Genomic DNA, 21,089 nt, shown 5'->3' with positions numbered 1-21,089 from the left:
GTGGTATCAACCTACACACACTGTGGTATAAAAAGAACAAAGTGGTAAAATAAGTTGTGCCCATGGCTGCAGTTCACTGACTTTGAACCTTACCTAATGTTGAGAGGACCACAGAGGCCAACACTTGAACAAGTCTGAGCTCATTCACTGTTGAAACCAGCATATTAGCACTGCTACTGAATTTAGAAGCCCTACAGTTTGAGAACTGGCCATTCGGCCCATCAAGGCCACACTGACCCTCTGAAGAGTATCCCACCCAGACACATTCCCCGACCCTATTACATTACATATCCCCTGACTAATGCACCTAGCCTACACACCCCTGAACACTATGGGCAATTTAGCATGGCAAATTCACCTAACCTGCACATCTTAGGACTGTGGGAGGAAACCAGAGCACTGGGAGGAAACTCACGCAGACACTGGGAGAATGTGCAAACTCCACAATGACAGTCGCTCAAGGTTGGAGTTGAACCTGGGTGCCTGGCATAGAGGCAGCAGTGCCAACCACTGAGCCACCGTGCTGCCCTATTTATCCATTTATAATAGAACTGCTGGATCCAGGGGTGACTCAGGACTGCTTCCAAAGTAGTAACATTATCTTATAAACATAATTGCTCCTCTGTCAGAGAGAGGCATCATTACAACATTAGACTTGAAACAACATGCTGAGACATAGTTATTAATGTTCAAAGCTTCAATATTAAATACTGCAACATCACAACAGCAAACATGGGACACGACCATGCTGGGATTTTGAATATTTGAACAATAGGTTTTGCAGATCTGCATACTTCAGATTTTACCTCACAACTGGGTTCCACAAACACTGTTTGGTGTAAGAAAAGTACTTTTTTTTTAATGCATCCTAGGTTCCATTAAATTAATGACTTGGTTAAATTAATAAATCAATTAGAGGGTCTTGAGAAGATTTGTAGCTCAGGTTGACGTTCTGGATGTAGGTTTGCTCACTGAGCTGGAAGGTTCGTTTTCAGACATTTAGCCACCATACTAGGTAACATCTTCAGTGAGCCTCCGGATGAAGCACTGGTGGTGAAGCCCACTTTCTATGTTTGGGTTTCCTTGGGTTGGTAATGTCATTTCCTGTGATTACATCAATTCCTATGGTCACATTATTTCCTGTTTTTTTCCTCGGGGGTGGTAAATGGAATCCAAGTCAATGTGTTTGTTGATAGAATTCCAGTTGGAATGTCATGTTTCTAGGAATTCTTGTGCATGTCTCTGTTTGGCTTGTCCTAGGATGGATGTGTTGTCCCAGTCAGAATGGTGTCCTTCCTCATCCGTATGTAAGGATACTAGTGAGAGTGGGTCGTGTCATGCCTCTAGGAATACACATCCAGAAACTCTAGCGACTCTCCCCTACATCAAAGGCATCTCGGAAATGACTGCCAGACTACTCAGACCTCTTGGCATCATGGTGGCCCACAAACCCACCAACACACTAAACAGCTGCTAATGAACTTGAAAGACCCTATACAGACAACAAGCAAAACTAATGTCATTTACAAAATTCCTTGCAAGAACTGCAACAAACATTAAATTGGACAAATAGGCAGAAAAGTAGCCACCAGGATACATGAACATTAACTAGCAACAACACATCCATCCTAGAAGCCAAACAGAGACATGCATGAGAATTCCTCGAAGCATGGCATTCTAACCAGAACTCTATCAACAAACACATTGATTTGGATCCCATTTACCACCCTCTTAGAAAAAGAACAGGAAATGACATCACCATAGGAATGATGTCACCACAGGAAATGACATCACCAACCCAAGGAAACCCAAGCATATAAATAGAAAGCTGGCTATATCACCAGTGCTTCATCCAGAGGCTCACTTAAGGTGTTACCTAGTATGGTGACATGTCTTAAAACAAACCTTCCAGCTCAGTAAGCAAACCTATATCCAGAAAAAATCTATTAATAAGGAGGTGGGGGCATTGGCTATATGGTTAGCACGTGATTCAGAATAATGGCACCTTTACGGGACTTCATTTCCGTTCCAGCTGCGGTCAACTGGAGACTAGCGTTTGTGTCCTGCCCCATAGCTAGATCATGGCTTATGCTAAGGGTCAGCAACCATCAAATAATTATGAATACTACCTGAAGAATAACAATATTAGGGAAGATCAATCAGGTTGAAACAAAGAGAGTCTTCCTTCTAGTTTCTCAGTTAACAAGACAGCTGTAAAATGTTGACGAACAGGAATGACAGCCCCTATGTTTACATCTTAGCTATGGCTTTGCAGAGGGTGAAAAGTTACCTGAAAACAGGAATGAATTCTACAACATTAGCAAATATTGTTGGAAATCACATGTTGCTAATCCTATCTGGAGCTAACTCTTAGATTAATTGGATCATACCTGGCCAGATTCTCGGACCATGATGTTGTCGCTGTGTCGGTCACCAATACCCAGCACATAGGTTGCTACACAGTATCCAGCACATGACAGGGTAAATTCCTCAATTGCTCGTTCAAGAGCATCCCTGTGATCAAGCAGAAGATTTTTTTGTTTTAAAAAAAAGCGTTTTGTTTACTGGAACATTTGCATCTGCATTTATAAAAACAACCATACAGCAGTTTATATATCTTGAATTCAGAATGAAATCTTAAAATAGGGTTTTTACATTTGCAATATATAAAATTACTGGGATACAGTGAATTGTGAATGATTTAGAAGGGGGTTCTGCTTCATGCTGTACACCTGTACATACAACTTGTCAGATACCAAACAGAAGAGAAGTTGAAAATTGTAAGGAAGCAAAGAGACTAGAGTTAAACATTTAAAACAATAGTTTTCAGATTAAAAAGTCAGACAAAGTGATTTTGGGAGAGAACTTTAAGGGGTAGGTGTGTAGTAACTGAAGGATTAATCTCAACAGGTAGTATATGGATGCAAGAACTAACAGAAGCTCACAGGATGAATTTTTAAACATTCATTCATGGGATGTGGGCAATGCCAGCTGGTCAGCATTTAATGGCCATCCCTATTTACTACTGAGAAGGTGGTGATGTAGTGCTAATCAAGTGGTAGGAACTGCTGGCCAACATGGCAGATTCCTTACTCCATCCTGTTTATGGATCATTTCCCTGGAAGCAGAATAGCAGTGGGAGATGGGGAAGGACTGCATGGTCATCCACCTAAATGGAGCAGGTAGCTGACACATCTCATTAAGAGTTGTTTAAGTCCTATTACAGAGACCAACTGGTGTTTTCCAAGTAGCCTGCAGTTTCCCACTGGTAGCAGGTGCCAGTTTAGATGCCTGATGTTACCCTATGTCTGTAGACCATGGATCCAGCACTCTAGGCAAGCCAGGAAGCTCTCCTTACCAGCTTTGTGCCAATATAACCACAGGTTATTCTTTACAGTGGTTTGCCATTATGCCCCTTCATTTTTAAGATCCTAAGCCACAGCGTGAGTATGTGATGGTGCCAATTCACACAACGTTTGACCTGGTCATCCTCCAACTGCTTCGTCTGCATGATTCCCCTGCATTCTCCAATAACTATCTTTCTCCTTGACACTTCATCCACAAGACAACACATCAGTAAATCACCAGCTCCATCATATCCTCGTTCCTACTCCCAAACCAACTCAGACATCATTTCAGGCCTTCAACCTTGCACTCCGCAGCTCAGGGATACCTACAACTTACGTACTTCTGAGAGTTTGGATTGTGCGCAAGGACAGCCACTCGTGCACCTACACAGGATGCTTTTGCATTAACATGGACACATTTAACTCACAGCTCTTAGTGAGCATTATGAAAGCAAGCTAACGTTTATGTCGAGTTACAGGGTGCCAGCCTGTGTGCAAACAAAGCAATATGACCCTCAAAGCCTGAGCACCCAGTTACAAGGCTGTCTCTGCAGTGTTACTCACTTTTTCAAACAGAAAGAAAAGCAAGCAGCTTGTTATATGGGGAGCACATGTTTCAGTCAGGCAGAAGGCAGACATATCACTGTTAGCATCATGCTACATCATTGTCACAGTTGCAGTACACGTCAGTAGCTTATGCTCCAAACACATTGTATGTACATCAAAGTAAATGGCAATATGTGAATATCAAAAGGAGAAGAGAATGCTCAATGGGATGAGGAGAACTGACTGTCCGAGGACATTGCCACCAGTAGTCAAGGAGCTCATCTGATTACGCTACAGGGGCTTGCCCATTGTGAGTCAATGCAAACAAACTGCAAGCAGTCTGAAGTCATTCAGGTGCTGGTGAGTGATCAGGGTAGGAGGAGTGGAGGGAATTCCTCAAATGAGTCAAAGCCATGAAAAGAAAGAGATGGTAGTGGATTCAAAAGCAGCTGGTGGCTCTGCATGGGCAGGAAAGGCGTTGAGGTCACTCCAAGGAGTCAGTACGAAGCGCAGAAGGGAGAAAGGATTAGTCATTTAGAAGGATACGATGGGTGAGAGCCCTCAAGTGAACATGATGCAGATAATACGGAGGGTGTTGTCCTTCAGTCTTGGTGAGATACTTGTCCAGTGGCAGAGTAAGATGAGTACTGGCCTTTGAATGTGAGCTATGTTGACCCAGTGCAGGAATTTCTGTACAGGCTGGTCCAGTCTATTGGTATGGTCTCCACTGGAAAAAAAGGCAGCCTTTTTTTCCAGATCCCTGTCCTAGAAATACAGAGGTAGCTTGCCTTCCCTCCGAGACCTTTTCAAGGTTGAGTACCCGCAGTCGATGAGGTAATACCTGGCCCACAGCACTTACAACTTCTCACCACGTGAGAAACACACCAAACAGTTCAGCTATGTAGTTAATGAGGTGAAAAGTGCAAGATCACATGAGAAAATGTGCCTGGGCAATGGTGTAGTTGATAGTACACTGCACTTTAACTGCAAGTGGGGGAAAAAAATCATCAATCCATACTTTTAGAAAGCATGTGTTCCTGCCTGAACAATCTCTTCAGGCTATTAATTGGGATTAGGCAGTCCGGGGAAGTATTTGACTTTAAATAAGAACAATTTTAACATGAAAGAATCACAGATATTCAACTGCACAAAATGACAAATATTATGCTTTTTCTCTCCCCCCAACAAGTTGTATGTTCAGTTGACTTTCACAAAGGACAACATGAATCTGTGGAAAATAACATTGTAAGTTACAGTTCACCATGTGAAGCATGAACAGACTTGTTACACACTACCCTAAATTCTTCCAATGATTTTTCTCAGATGTACAGAGGGAATCTTTAGAACTCTGGCCAAGCACCCAAGCCATCCAAAACTTTAGATCATCCAAAACGTTTTTTTTGCAACAGCTTTCACGGGACAAGAGCTCATATTGTCTATCCTTTTGTGAAGGGCCCAATGTCAAGCATTTTTATTCTGTGGCTTTGCATGCATTTACCCCACAGCCAACTGTGGTTGATCCAGATGCACTTTGGCTTCCAATAAAAAGTACAGTAACAGAACAATTCTGCCATTATTTAGTTAACAATACAGCGTTTGGAATAACGTATTGAAAAGGAAAAATATTGTGCTGGATTCCCTGAACTTTTGCCACCTCAGTTCAGTTCTACGCACTATGTTTGCAAATATATTTAGATTTTATTGTCATGTGTACTGAAGTTCAAAGTATGAGTGTACAGCAAAAAGTGTATAATGTCTTAGATTCAAATTACCTGGGTACAAAATCTTAGTTACAGAAGTAGACAAAGAAAGAAATTAGTTTATTTCTTTATTTTTCTACTTCTACATTAAGAAGACTATTGTGCTAAGTTTAAAAAAAAAGTTTAGCATGAGAAGCTTCTTTTTAGAGGGATAAATTAATGAAATTGGAAAGTCAAACATTACAGTTCTTTCTTAAGCCTGTAGATGCTCCAAGATGGGCTTTCTTCAAGAGAACTTGTTCTCCCCTGCACTGGGCATTCTTTCACACACACTGGACTAAAGAATTACCTTTGCCTGTCAGCAGCCTTTGCCACGTATTCACCAACACCCCACTCTGTCCTCATCTCTTTACCCTCCCATAGGTAATGCCTACTACAGTGGGAATTCTCTTAGCACAGAGACTGCAAACACCAAGGCAGGACTTCCAAGTGAGGGGCAGAAATATCAATTACACAGGGCACCTCGAAAAGCAATCCTCGTAAAGAATTCGTACAAGGAAGAGGAGTAATCTCATCTCTCAGAAAATAATTAATCTGTAGAATTCTCTTCCCCAGACAGTGGTGACTGAATATATTCAATGTTGAGATTTTTGATCGACAAAGTGTGTGAAGAGCTACGTGGGGGAGTTGGGAATGAGAGTCACAATAAATCAGCCATTATCTTAGTGAATGGCAGAACAGCTCAAGGGGCCAAATGGCCTATTCCTGGTTATATTACCTAAATGAACCTTCCCAATTTGATGTGAGAGGGAGAGGAGGGAATAACTCAGCATAATAGAAAGAAAAAGATGCAACTTCATAGAAGTTTCTCAATAGTTCTTTCGAATATGTCTGAAGGCCAAGTGAAAACAAAAACTCACGCAGAATTCTTTTCCTTGAGCCAGTTCAGCAAAGCATCTTTGTTGAAGGCAGCAGTAGCAGCAACATTACTGTTAGTTAGCTGGATATTGGCTATAGTTTCTGCAGCAGAGACTACCTGAATTACACCAGATTTATCTCCTGTTGCAAGGCAGCCGTAAGGCACAATTCTGTAAAAGAAACAGTAACAAATTTTACATTAAGACTAAGGAGGAAGCAACTTGAGTACATTGCAGCAATAATGGAGTTTCCACAGCACAGTAATGTTAAAACTGGTGATGCCTGACTTGCAGTGCTTCAGTTTGACTGTATTCCACTATGGAGTATGACGATTTTCGACCAGGTAAAGTCAGACAGTGGAAATGGTGGAGGGAGATTTGCTGCTACATACAAGTAGTAATGAGGCAGTTTTGGCTTAATTCTCATGCTTTCTGTTCTGCATTTATCTCCAGTAAAGCAGCAATAACAATTTAGATAGTGCCTCTGAAATAATGAAATATCCAAAGGTGCTTCACAGGGACATTATAAACCAAAGCATGACACCTGCCGCGAAAGAAGAAATTAGGTCAGATAGACAAAAAAAATGCCAAAGATGTAGTTTTTAAGAGAAGTGTTTTGAAGGCAGAATGTGAGGTGGAAAGGCAATCCTCCATGAGTTTGTGCGTCCCGATTTTACTAATCTTATCAAGCTCTATGCTCCTCTGAGATCTCCAAACTCCTCAAACCCCGTCTCTCTGCACATCTCTGGATTCAATTCCCTTTACGGCCATGCTTTCAAATATCTCAGCCCCAAGCTCTGGAATCCTCTTCCTAAACCTCTCTATTAAGATGATCCTTAAGACTTAACTCTTTGGCCAAGATTCAGGACACCTACTCTTAATAACTCCTTTATGGTTGGTGGCAAATTTTGTTTGATAATGATTTGCTAAATTAACAACATAATGCAAAACCCAGCTGCAGTTGTTAATAAGCTAAGGTTTTAATTATGCCAATTTTGCTTTTATTCCCCACTATTGAAATGATCCGTTCCTATAGGATTCCACACAGAATACTATTACATTTACAGGAACATTTAGTCTTATTTCTCCCCTCATTTTATCCCTTCCTTTCTTGAATTCTGCTCGGAATGAACTTGGGACCTTCCTAGTCTGCAACTATCAGTGAAAAGCACGGCATTCATTAGGGAATCTACTTAAACAGCTTTGCTCATGAGAGATTGGTCTATGCAGTATATTAGTACAAAATATACAAAAGGATGCAAGCTTTGCTGTTAAGGCGCGACTAACAGGTTAGTTGTGTTTGCAATGTGGCATGTTGATGGTGATGTGTCTACTTGACCTAATGGTCCACATGGTGTATGTACTTATGAGGTTGTTGGATATGGTGTTCCTGGTTACTGACCCAGTGAAAATGTATGTCCAAGTCAGGATGATGCGCAGCTTGGAAATGAACTGCATATTTTCACTAATTATCATCGTTAGACGCCCCTGGCAAAATAAAGCATTTGGATTTTGCTATGCAGTTGGGAGAAGTCAGCTCAATTGAAACGGAGATATTTTTGTAAGCAAAGCAATATGATGAAACAGTACTCTGTGTGTTTGTGGTATTAAGCACACGCTTTGCATTACCGAGTCCTTTTCTACTCTTAGGTTGCTTCCTGACTGCTGTGGCAACAATTCTAATGGAAAATCCATCAAGCGAGAAAAAGAAAAGTCTAGTTCTTCCTATCAGGAATCCTGCCAGATTCAGAAATTTGGCACCTTTCTACAGTTGCAATCGGTTCAGAACAACAACAGATGGCGCTGCATTTTGTCTATATGCTCATCCAGAATAGAAACAACAGCCAAGGCTGAATCTGAGAAAATGGAGCTGTACCAACGAAGTCTGCAGGTTCCAGATTCAGAGAAGATTATCTAATTTTATTTTCCTGGATTTTTGGCATGTTAGGAGCATTTTCTGGCTTCTCAAAGTTCGGAGCAAAATATGGCAAACTTAATTGAAACCCAAAGAATTGATAGATGTTCAGCTGCCAGTTTTTTGGCAAGGCAATGCAAAAATGAAACAATTACTAGTGCCTATACATAGGATTGACCAACAGCAATATATTTTGAGTTAGAGTGTCAAACTTAACTTAATTAACACATCCATATTTTTGGTGTTAGATGTCTCATAGTACATACTTTTTAAAAAAAATGTTGCAACTTAAAAGCCTTTTTTTAAAATTCATTCACAGGTTATGGGAGTCACTGGCTAGACTAGCATCTGCAAGGTTTGTAGCTCAGGTTGAGGTTTATGGTGTAGGTTTGATATCCAGACGTTTCATTACCTGGCTAGGTAACATTATCAGTGGCGACCTCCAAGTGAAGCGAAGCTGTTGTCTCCTGCTTTCTATTTATATGGGGAACCCCATCCAGGACAAACATATAAATAGAAAGCAGGAGACAAAAGCTTCGCCTCACTTGGAGGTCGCCACTGATGATGTTTCCTACAGCTCAGCGAGCAAACCTACACCCTAGACTAGCATCTATTGCCCACAGGTCAGTTAAGAGACCATCACATTACTGTGTGTGTGGAGTCACATATAGGCTACACCATGCAAGTGTGGCAGATTTCCTTTCCTACAGGGCATGAGCAAACTAGATGGGTTTTTATGATACTTGACAACAGTTTCATGGTCATCACTACACTCTTAAAAAGATTATTTTTCCAATTCAAATTCCATCATGTGCAGGATTTGAACCCAAGTCCTCAAGACATTCGTCAAAAAGAGTGGTGTTAGAAAAGCACAGCAGGTCAGGCAGCATCCAATGAGCAGGCATAAGCCTTTCATCGGGAATGTGTCCTCACTTTCCCCAGGGCATTACCAGGACTCTGGATGAATAATCTAGCAGTAATATCACTAGACCCTAGTAGAAAGATTGTGTTATTTACTACAAATTGGACAATATGAAAACGTGCATAGTGGATAGAAAAAAAGAGAAACTGGCAGAACTGGAGATTGATTTTATCTTTGTCTTTTCCCTTCCGATCCCACCAGTTTAGGAACAGGTAATGCATTTTCTTGGGATTCTCTATTACAACAGGATCATTGTCAGACTAAAAGAGTGGTCTGAATAATAATTATCAAAGATAATGAATAAAGAATTTGTAACATATCATGGTTCAGAAATAAGAAATTTTATTGAGGAAGAGGGATGAGGGGGTGGGGAATAAAAAAACATTTTAGATCAATTAAATGAAAATGTTCACTATGATGAAACAGGGAATCACTCCCCATCTTATCGCAGCGTTACAACCGCACGCCAAGTGCACATGGAGTTCAGAGGGCCAGTTGGCACCTTTCCATGGCATTTCAAACTACCCTACTTACAGCTCCACTGGGCACACCTCCAACTACTTCCCCTCTGAAATCAAGCTGTGATGAAAGGATTTGCAACCCTAGAGTTCAACAGGGTCAACGTAAAGGGAAAAAACATCCTGGTCAGAAAGGCAGTTTGACAGGAGTCAAGTTGAGGACATGTCCTCAGGGTGCAGTCCATTTCATCCTGGTCTTTTTATCAACAAACTGCTGAATTTTTGGAGATTTTGTAAGAAAAAAACTGACAGAACTACAAGCAATTTTTGGCAATAAAATGTCTTTTCCTTCCTTTAACTGTATTTTAAAATTATTTACTGATTTCCCTTTGCAGTAATATGTTGTGCCCAGACATTGTATTACTGACATTTGTTGTATCTGGATTTGTTTCTTAAATGAAATAAGCACAATTTTCCTTCATGTCTTAAAAAAAATCCTTCTGATTGCATATTGACTACAAAAAAAGTTAACTTGAAGCACACTCTCTCTCATGTAATGGGTAATTATCCAACTATCAAAAAGTAACAGAACAACCATTAGGCTATCTGACCACCAAAGAGTAAGTTGGATTGACAAAATACTCAGGATTGCTTTGTTGTGTGGAAGGATTAAATTCTTCAAATATGCATTACAGTATACTTGCGTTAAAATCTTCTTCAGGAAAAAGCATGCTCCAACTCAGTGAACACATCAAAGTTAAGGCTAGGCTCCCACATAATGAACCCATATGCACTCTGAGCTAACAGTGCCTTAAGGCCTAATCTGTCTCCTTTTTCCGCTCACTGTTTTCCTTTAAATGTGCTTCAAATTTTCAGATGGAATAACTGGAAACGTTCATCCACACATTGCCACAGTCTAGTTTGTAAAGTTAAGCCAGTTGAAAGGCATTTGAAGGAAGTGAACTGTGGGAGGCCTACCTGAGGTCTAAGCCTGCCTCTTTCCACAGCATGTCCATCAAGTGTAGAATCTGCAGAGCCAACATGTCCTGTCGCAAATCTGAATGAAAGAAAGCAGTATAGATGCGGGGGGTTATTTCAGAGTTGTGCAAATCTCTGCATGTTATGTAATTATATGAGACTATTACACTTAAGAGCAGGTCACAATGAGGTGCAGATTTGTTTTAGATTCTATTTGTTTTTGTGGTACACCATTTTAATGAAGTGCAAGTTGTTTCATTCATAAACAAGCTTCCTCATGTGCACTACAGCCTCCCATTTTTGTCTCTCAACAGGCTCCATTAATTATTTTGTTGTAGAACAAAACCCCTGCATATATTAATGAATCATTATGCCAGAGTAAATCATTGGTGCGATGTACTCTTATTGCTCACTTAAAAATAAGACATGAATGTAATTTTTGTATTTTATGTTGTGATAATGAATATCAGAAACATTGTGATTGAAACTTCTGAAGTCTAACGGACTATGACAAAATTTAATAAAAATAAAGAAGCATGCATTTCAATTATTTCTAAAGGTATCGTACTTTTATGACTAAAACTGAATTCTCAAATTAGCGGAGAAGTAGTAAATCTAATCAAAACTATACAACTATTCATCACTCAAACTGGGTGGAGGGAATGAGAAGAAAATGTTAAAATGTGACAGAAATCCTACATTATTAAGAAAAATGACAAGTAGGTAGATTGAAGAAGGGTCACTGGACTCAAAACGTTAACTCTGCATTCTCTTCACAGATGCTGCCTGACCCCCCCGAGTTTCTCCAGCAATTTGTTTTTTTTTTCCCAGACCTTCAGCATCTGCAGTTTGTTTTATTATAAATGTAGGTGGATTTGCAGATTAGCTACCAATTTTTTTAGATCACCCACTATAATTGACATGCAGATTGGAGTACCGTGCAGAGAAAGGGAAGGATTATTCTTGGCAGTGCTGATGTGTCCTTTAGGTTGCTTATGAAGTTTCTTCAACTGTTTGGCCACACTGGATATTGCTCGAGTATCAACCTGTGGCAGTCACTCACTGGGTATGTTTTATGGCTACTCAGCACCATAAGGCTTGAAATTCAAATACAATGCTGGTTTTAAAAGATTTTCATGACCCAATAGCTTCCTCGATATGGTTGTAGTATCCTCCATTATGGAGTTATATTTTGCCCAATCCCATGGCCACCCAGTCCAATCACTATAACTGCAATATCAACAGTTATAAATACTGTTCCAACAAATATCTGCTACATTATAATCCCAACAATTTTTGCTTTTCTATTCCCAATAACTCTGTTTTGTTTACTGTGGCAGTGTCCAGTGGAGGTTATGTAAATCTTCAATAGCTGCTCTTTTGGAGCACTTCTGTGCAGGCCAATGTTAACACAACATGGCAGATTTCACCCCTTCTTGGGCCTCTCCCTTCCTATTTCTCCCTCTGTCAGCTGCTTGTTTAAAATTTTCTTTTCTCTGTTGCTTGAGGGCAGGTATCTAGGGAGTGGTTTGAACCATTTGCAATAAGTCAGTCCTCCTGTCATGTAATTTCAATCAAAATTCCGATTTCTGGGCAGAAAACATGACGTTGCAGGAAGACAAGTCTTTTCACCAGGTGAAAGGAAAGAAGTTTCTCAATATTCACTGCAAGTCTTCCAAGCTGAATCATAAACACTGGTTCAGTCAGCAGACAGGATTTCTTAAAAGTCCAGTTTTTCCTTTTGGAGTGGGTTTTGGTGTTGGGACTAGAGTGGCAAAGAGGGTGTGAAAGGTCATCAGTTAGCCTAACGGCTATTCCTCTCCAATCGATAGTAGACACTTTCAACTACCATGTTTTTAAAGTAGTGGTCAAATCCAGAATCTGCAGACAAACTGTCTGAGGTCCAAGGTTATCACCTCTCCAATACTGTCCCCACAAGATGTCAAAAGCGTGAGGATATTCTTATTGAGAAAGTTAAATTATTTTTTGCTAAAAAGGATGGTGGGACTGTATTCCAGTGATGTTGGTTCAGAACCAATTAACAAGCAATACCCACATAATCTAACAAAGAGAATTCATGAGCGTGTTCAGTAGAAGTACCACAGTTCTAAACATAGGAGAGACAGAGAGAACCAGTTAACCTTAGTGCACTGACAGAAATCATTTGCATCCTACATTCTTTTACTGCATCTGGTTTATTGTTGCAGCTAAAAACGACAACGCAAGTTAAAATTAGGTGGAAATATATTTGCTGCCTCTGGTGGAAATGGGACATTAATCTGTTTTTTGGCTCTTGATAGGTTGAGTGATTAGCATGCTGGACTAGGTAAGAATTGAATTCCTCACTGCTGGTCTGCACAAAGTTATGGAGGGAGTAGCACAACTTGCAGAAAGTAGTCAGCAACTATGACTTGCAAGCTTGCACATGCCCCACTGCTTGACTTACTATTTGGAATCTACCCATTAATATAAAATTGGCCAAGTCCCGAGCACCAACATGTTCCTGTAGTTGTTTTGCAATGTAAACATATCACCAGAACTACATGGCAATTTAAAATAATTTGCTTCACCACTTGTGGACTTGGCTCAAAATTGGAAGAAATCTCACTTTGGTTGAATAATCTTCAATATTAGTTGACTTGAGGATCTTGAATCTATCATGTAGTTATATATTATGATTTAATTTCTGCTACTGGCCCATCGAGCCACATGACCCACTTTATGCATACATACAATACACACTTGTCTGCAACTTTCAGTTTGTACTGTCATTCTGTATAGGAAATCTTCTTCTCCTCTTGTAATACACTTTCAACCACAAGTTGAAGAAACTCAGAAGATTAATAAATTGCTAAGAGGGTGACATTTTCTGACAACAGCTCAAAATTAAATCATTAAACTGTTTTGAACATATTCTAAAAATCTTGGCTTCACTGTATTCACAGGAGATGGAAAAGAGACAATAATAAACAGAAACTGCTGATGTATTCTCTATCAGGTTCTGCAGCAAGATTGACAAAGTGACATACAAACTTATAATTTTGGCGCTTTACAGGAACACCCTACACTTTTCATAAGTATAACAGTATGCAAATCTTTCGCCACAAAATCTGGAAACTGTTTCTTTTCCACATTTTTGTTTCTACAGAAGTGCTTATGTAACTGACTAATCATTCTTCCATTTGCAATTACTGCTTACGACAATTATTGTTATTGCATGCTAATGTACTCAATGTAGGTTTATAGGTTAAAGCAAAGGATATCTTAATGTATAATTTATTAATATCAGTGGTCACCTATGCATTGCATATAGGATATCTGCAATTCAAAATTAAGGTTTTGGTCAGTGTTTGAGAGAGAGGATTTGTTCAATGAGTTTAATTGGTGAATGTATTGATTTGAAAATTCTCAAGTTTTCAAATCCTTACATAACCTTGCCCAATCTCTCTCTACAATCAAATTTAGTCCTACAATTACCAAAAGACTCCAAGGTCATCCAATTCTGTCTCTGGTGCAACCCCAATTATCATTAGTTATTGAGCCCACCATACATAACATTTTTAAACTAATACAAATCAACTTCCTGTAAAATTTATGATGGGAATTAAGACGAAGGAAGTGAATTTGCCAATGCTAAACATCTTTTCCAAATGTCACCAAATGCCATTTTAACATGTCCTGAAATATGACCTGACATTGGGTTCACTATTAAACCTGCTGTAAATTCAAATTTCCCAGTAATTTTTCTTATTATAGAGATGGGTGGGTTCCTCAAGGTTGTGGGAACCTTGCCAGGTAAAGCAGTTTGTAAACTAAGCCTTCAGTGGAGTCAGGAACCTTTTGACTGGTAAATATAAACACTATTGTAAACTTTGCCTGTCATGATTTAAATGGTTTATGATGATTTTAAGTACATTTTCAATGCAGCGATTGATCATACCCTCTTATCTCTCAAGTTCTGAGCCCCATTAAAATTGAAAAACACTGTGCAAAGGTTCAGATGTATTACAATCCTCCTTTAGTGGCTAAATTTGTTTTGCATTCTCCAGAGTGGAAACTCAGATATGAATGTATGTCGGAAACTTTATGGTTTGACTTACACACTGAATTAATGTATTACCACCAATTAAACCTCGGAGACAGAAACAATGAGACATTTAACGTCATTCATAAATCTTTGAAATTCATAAGAATTTAAAAGAAAACAAAAGAATCAGGCATAGTCTTTGAAAAACAATACCCCATATCATTGTCAGACATAGCCAGCAAAAATCCCATTGATGAAGCCTTTAATAATCTTAACACCACTAACTCTTGTCCAATAAACAGAGAAATTGAAAAAAACATTTCAGAAGAGGTTGAACCTTTACAAGACCATAAAACTGTCAAAACAAAAGCTAACAGTTCACTTGAAACTATAAGAACAACCAGCTACTGGTTCAAGTCTGTCAGTCAACCTTAGAAGTCTGCTTAACATTCATAATAAGACCACCTGGCAAAACAGACACCTAGCCATCTATTCAACCTACTTCCATTGATACAGTTGACAAATGGCCTCATTTTGAACATCTGGATGAACATGAGTATTTTAAAGGCTTGTCAGGTGTTTAAAAGGTTCATGAGTTCTGTGCCTTGAGGATACTGGGTGATTGGACATGGAGAATGAATGGGGGAATGGACTGGGCATCAGAAATATGGGGATGTATGGAAGAGGAATGGAGTGTAAAGACATGAGGAACAAAAGGGTCAGTATTGTAGTACAGTAAGGGAGGAAAGGGTAGAAAGCAACCGTCAAGTCGAGAGTGAGGAATTGGAGAGGCAAGGCAGAGTAAAGCCTAAACCAAAACAAAATGCTGAAAATGTTCAGCAGCTCTGACAGCTCCTATGGAGAGAGAAACAGTTAATATCACAAGTCAAATGTGACTCATCAGTACTGCAGAGATATGAACTAGGAGAAAGTGAGGACCGCAGATGCTGGAGACCAGAGCCGAAAAATGTGTTGCTGGAAAAGCGCAGCAGGCTAGGCAGCATCAAAGGGCCTGGCCTGCTGCGCTTTTCCAGCAACACATTTTTCGGCTCTGAAGAGATATGAAGACTGGGAGAAATGGGAAGGTTAAACCAGGTTAGGAGGAGTGAATGTGAGATGACACAGATGGAAGATGAGACAGATGAAAGTGGAAGGAGAACAAGGCACAGAGAAAGGATATTTTGCAAATAGCATGAGGTACAAGCTCATGTACTTGGAGCAGATTACAAAGTTGTACTGTGTCTGAGCAAAGTACTTCCCGATAAGTTTAAAATCATATTTCACAAGTTTTTATTTATGTCTTCCGCTCCTACTTCACTGGCACACTTTGAAGTAATCTGGACGAGTTCCCCTCCTCCCTTAACCACTTTTCCTCTAGACTGTAAAGCTCAAATTTCTCAAGTATTTTCTCATAGTTCATGCCCTTTACAACTGGGATCAGTCTTATTGCTTTTCTTTGTAGCCTTTCCAACATATGCATATCTTTCATGTGGCACAGTAGTCAGAAATGTACTCCAAGTGTGGTCCAACCAGCGCATTGTGAAGCCTGAGCAGAATCTCTGCCCCATTGTGTTCTCCAGGTCTGGTTCTTTATTCCAGCATTCACTTTGCTTTATTACTAACATATGGAAGAGAATGAGCAATTATCACTCAAAACACTGTCTCCTTGTGTTAATCCTATTCTATAACACTTATTTGACTTGTGCTAAGTTTGATTTGTCACTTGTCTTTTGTCTGTAACTAATCTAAATAATGTTTAAAAAAACTTAACTGTATTCTCTTTGCATATTCTTGTGACTTCTGAAAGAGGTGAGGCACATTATATCTATTAAATACAATAAAATTGGTGCATTTCATTAGGAATTAACCTATCCTGAACTTGGCAAGAGAAAAAAATACACTGATTTCTTTCTCTGTCTTTAAAAGTGCAATGTTCTTCCAGTGGAAACTTTGTTAAAGAAACTCTTACTTAGAGTGGCCTATATATTGGAACTTTAGATTCATAAATGCTCACCTGTCAAAAGAACAAATTGGAACTGTGGTCACATCCAGCAAAAAATCATGAGAGAGTCCTTTAAATAGTAGAAAGTATTTAAGTGGTCTCTTTTTGCTAGTGCCGCCTTTTCATTGTGTCGCTCGAGTATTTAACAATGGGTCTGGTGTCTTTTCAGATTTTGAAAATAACCTTTATGCAGGTATCCCAACACATGCACAAATGGATTTTAATTATGACAATATGCTACTGAGAAGCAAGTATCATCATGTCATAACAGATTTGTATGATAGAAGGGCTGTAGCTATTGCCAGCAATCCCAACAGGAAACCAGGAATATGATCAATAAATTAATAGCATATGAAATGTATGTACAATATTTAGTTTTAAAATGGTGAATAGGCAGGATTCAGAAAGTGATTTTGGACAATACCCAGTCTGACACAATTGGCCTCAAATACAACAAATCTTAACCTAATGGTTATTCTGTAACTTTGGTCAAAAACAAAACATCAAATCCAGCCTAAATTAATATGATTTCACTCAGTGCGTGCTGTTCAATTCACTCATCTCTCTTTGATCGATCTAACTTATCATGAAAACCTTTAGTGTTAAAAGGCTGTGGCAAGGAGTATAGGCCATTATAATTATACTTCATGTATAATTGTTCAGTTAGTCATTTGGTAATATGCTGCAATATATTGAATGCAAGACCTTTGACAAAATACAGATTTCTTCCATCAAATAAAACTATTCAAGTTGATTTTGATGAGGAGACACGAGACAACTTTGTATATGAATTTTAGTAAGGCGTTTGATAAGGTTCCCCATGGTAGGCTACTGCAAAAATTACAGAGGTATGGCATTGAGGGCGAGTTGGAGGTTTGGATTAGGAATTGGCTGGCTGGAAGAAGACAGAGGGTAGTAGTTGATGGTAAAGGTTCATCTTGGAGTGCAGAAACTAGCGATGTTCCGCAAGGATCTGTTTTGGGACCATTGCTGTTTGTCATTTTTATAAATGACCTGGAGGAGGGGCTAGAAGGTTGGGTGAGCAAGTTGCAGATGATACGAAAGTCGGTGGAGTTGTTGACAGTGAGGAAGGATGTATCAGTTTACAGCGGGATATAGATAAGCTGCAGAGTTGAGCAGAAAGGTGACAAATGGAGTTCAATGTAGGTAAGTGTGAAGTGATTGGATCTGGAGTATTGTGTGCAGTTTTGGTCGTCATATTATAGGAAGGATGTGGAGGCACTGGAACGGGTGCAGAGGGGGTTTACCAGGATGTTGCCTGGTATGGTAGGAAGATTGTATGAGGAAAGGCTGAGGCACTTGGGGTTGTTTTCAATGGTGTAAAGAAGGTTTAGGGGTGACTTGATAGAGGTGTGCAAGATGATTAGGGGTTTAGATAGGGTCGACAGTGAGAATCTTTTTCCACGTATGGAGTCAGCTATTACGAGGGGGCATAGCTTTAAATTAAGGGGTGGTAGGTATAGGACAGATGTTAGGGGTAGATTCTTTACTCAGCGAGTTCATGGAATGCCCTGCCAGTAGCAGTGGTGGACTCTCCCTCTTTATGGGCATTTAAATGGGCATTGGATAAGCATATGGAGGATAGTGGGCTAGTGTAGGTTAGGTGGGCTTGGATCGGTGCAACATCGAGGACCAAAGGGCCTGTACTGCGCTGTTTTTTATCTATGTTCTATAACTTAAATTGTACTACTTTGAAAGAGGCAGTAAGAATGTAGAAGTGGTTGTACATAATTCTTTGAATGTGGTAGGGTGCATAAACAAAGCAGTTAATAAAGTATACAGCATCTTGAGCGTTATAAATAGAGGCAGAGAGTACAAAATCCAGGAATTATGCTAAACCTATATAAAGCACAAATGTGTGTTGACTGGAGAATTGTGTCCAATTCTAGGCATCACACTGTAGGAAATAATTGAAGGCTTTGGACAGGGTACTTAGAGACTAACTAGAATTGTTCCAGGGATAAGATATTACTTGGATAAAGTGAAAAAACTGGAGTTGTTTTGCAAGCAGAGAAAAAGTTAAAGGAGATTTATTTTGAAAGGAATTTAAAATCATGAAGACTTTAGAAAGAATACGTTAAGAGAGATCATTTCCACTGGCTGCAGGGTTAATAATCAGAGAGCATAGAGATATGATGATTGCCCTAAGAACCTGATGTAGTGAGAAACTTTATGAAAAAATATGTGAAGTGATTCGGAATGGGGATATACTGGTATCGTGGAAACAGAATCATAGAGTCATAGAGATGAACAGTATATATGAAAGAGGAAAGAAATGCAAGGATATGGTGAAAGGCCAAGGGAGTGGGACTAACAAAGAACAGTTCACACTTGATAAATTGCATTGCCTTCTAAACTATTGGTGGTTCGGGTTGGGTGGGTGGGAGGGGGAGGGTTCAATAATGGATTCATCATATAGTTGCAATCAAAGTTTCATTGGTTTCTCCGTTATTTTGTGACATCTGCCACTCTGCTCTGCCAGCAGTCTCCTCCTGCGTGGATAGGATGGACTTTATTTTGTTGAATGGACGACACAAAGGCCAACTCACTCTTCATATTGGAACAAGTGTTGGGCAAGTGTATTGAAAATTCTGTTTCTTGCCAGGAGAGGTCACTGCTGCATTTCATTAACAAAATCAGTCCAAAGGGTTTTGTTTCCTTCTTTCAAAAAGTCTGCTTTTGAAGAAATGTTAATCTTTCAATTTTAAAACAAAGCCAAATGGTTTCTATTGCATCCAGCTGTACCGCCTAAGTATGCGTCTTCCATTCCCGTTCAACAATGCAAACAATTAGCTGTGTAACAGAAGTCATAAAGCTGTAAACTTTTTTCAGAAGTACGGTAACAAACTGATCAGTTCCTGAGATGATATAAAGCAACAGGTTACAGACAGTATACACAATTTATACTACTCACACAAGTAAATATACCTAATTTTTGACAGACTTAGCAGTCTAAGGTTCTTTTAACAGAAGCAAACAAACACGAGCAGTTTGTGAATGTATCATCAAGGAGCACAGAGAATGAAAAATGAGAAAGAAACTCAACACACAGATGCACACACTCAGTCATAAATCATATCTATACCAAATTAGTAAAATTGTATGTAATCTAGACAAGGCCTCAAGTACTGTCAACCCTACAACTACTGTACTGGATCAAGCCCAATTTCTGGAAAGATCCAATCTATAACTGGATTGCTGGACCTTCTCTCCTGCATTCCCAGTCCAAATAAATGTTATTCAAAAATGTCATTTTTTTGGTAAGTCGTCTGCAATAACTTGAGAACCCATCAAATCTTCAGGAGGGAGGAAACCGGAGCACCCGGAGGAAACCCACACAGACATGGGGAGAAACTCCACACAGAGTCGCCAGAGGCTGGAATAGAACCCTGGTCCATGCTGCTGTGAGGCAGCAGTGCTAACCACTGAGCTGCCCCTGCTGAAAAAGATGGACACCCAGCAATGGAACATCAGAACTGACAGCAACCTAACCAGTGATCTTTAAAAGGGACTCCTGATGGTCATGTTAAAAAAATGCCATTTACAAACTTATGGAGAAATCTTTAAAAGGCAGGCCAGGAAATACACAAATGTCCCTCAGAAAAACTACAATCCACTGCTGGTCATTAGTGGACCCCACCAGACTGCTACTACTCACAACTCCACCAAGCTACTACTTATTTCTTGCTCTAGCCACCCCTAGAAATGAAGGAATTCCTCCTTCACACAGTTCCCCAACTCAAAGCCCCTCACCCCAATATGAGGTGGGCTGCCTTTGGCCATCCTTGAATATTAAGCAGTTAGGGAAAATATTGCAGCTTAAACTTGAACCTGAAGATGATGGGATGCTGGGTCCAGGTAGTAGTACAGGCACTAACATTTTACATTCACTTCATTAAGATGCTGAATATTCTCCACAAGGTGTTACAAGGCACTATCCTCCAGGTGAAAGGACAATTTGTCAAATAACTGATTATTATTACATATAAACACATGCACCAACATGCTGAAAGGTTGACACTTTGCAGAATTACACTTAGATATAGAAATCAGACAACTTACCATCACCATTTTTAAAGATAATTCCCACTGGCTCTCCTCCCAACATTTTATTGTTGTACAATATCCAGAGAGGCTTCATTTTGGAGTCCATATACCTGCATTTGTCTATACTATGAAAATCAAGAAAAAAAACAAATCAGTACCAAAAGTATAATGCTATAATTTCAAATCATCTAAAGCCAAAAGTTAATTTT

General features: G+C 39.5%; 1 protein-coding gene across 5 annotated transcripts in view; it reads right to left on the bottom strand.

Annotated features, from left to right (window-relative positions):
- pik3cb (phosphatidylinositol-4,5-bisphosphate 3-kinase, catalytic subunit beta) overlaps positions 1–21,089 on the bottom strand; it is a 190,337-nt gene that overhangs the window by 13,499 nt on the left and 155,749 nt on the right. For all 5 annotated transcript variants that reach the window (XM_043702028.1, XM_043702027.1, XM_043702026.1 and 2 more), the window contains 4 exons: positions 20,896–21,005; positions 10,784–10,862; positions 6,514–6,681; positions 2,391–2,514 (listed from right to left, as the gene is read on the bottom strand). In XM_043702028.1, coding sequence (XP_043557963.1) covers positions 2,391–2,514; positions 6,514–6,681; positions 10,784–10,862; positions 20,896–21,005 — 481 coding nt within the window. The remainder of the gene's footprint in view (positions 1–2,390; positions 2,515–6,513; positions 6,682–10,783; positions 10,863–20,895; positions 21,006–21,089) is intronic.

The sequence above is a fragment of the Chiloscyllium plagiosum genome, chromosome 13 (genome assembly GCF_004010195.1).
Source record: "Chiloscyllium plagiosum isolate BGI_BamShark_2017 chromosome 13, ASM401019v2, whole genome shotgun sequence".
NCBI classification, from domain to species: domain Eukaryota; kingdom Metazoa; phylum Chordata; class Chondrichthyes; order Orectolobiformes; family Hemiscylliidae; genus Chiloscyllium; species Chiloscyllium plagiosum.
This window is presented reverse-complemented; position numbering and strand designations above follow the sequence as displayed.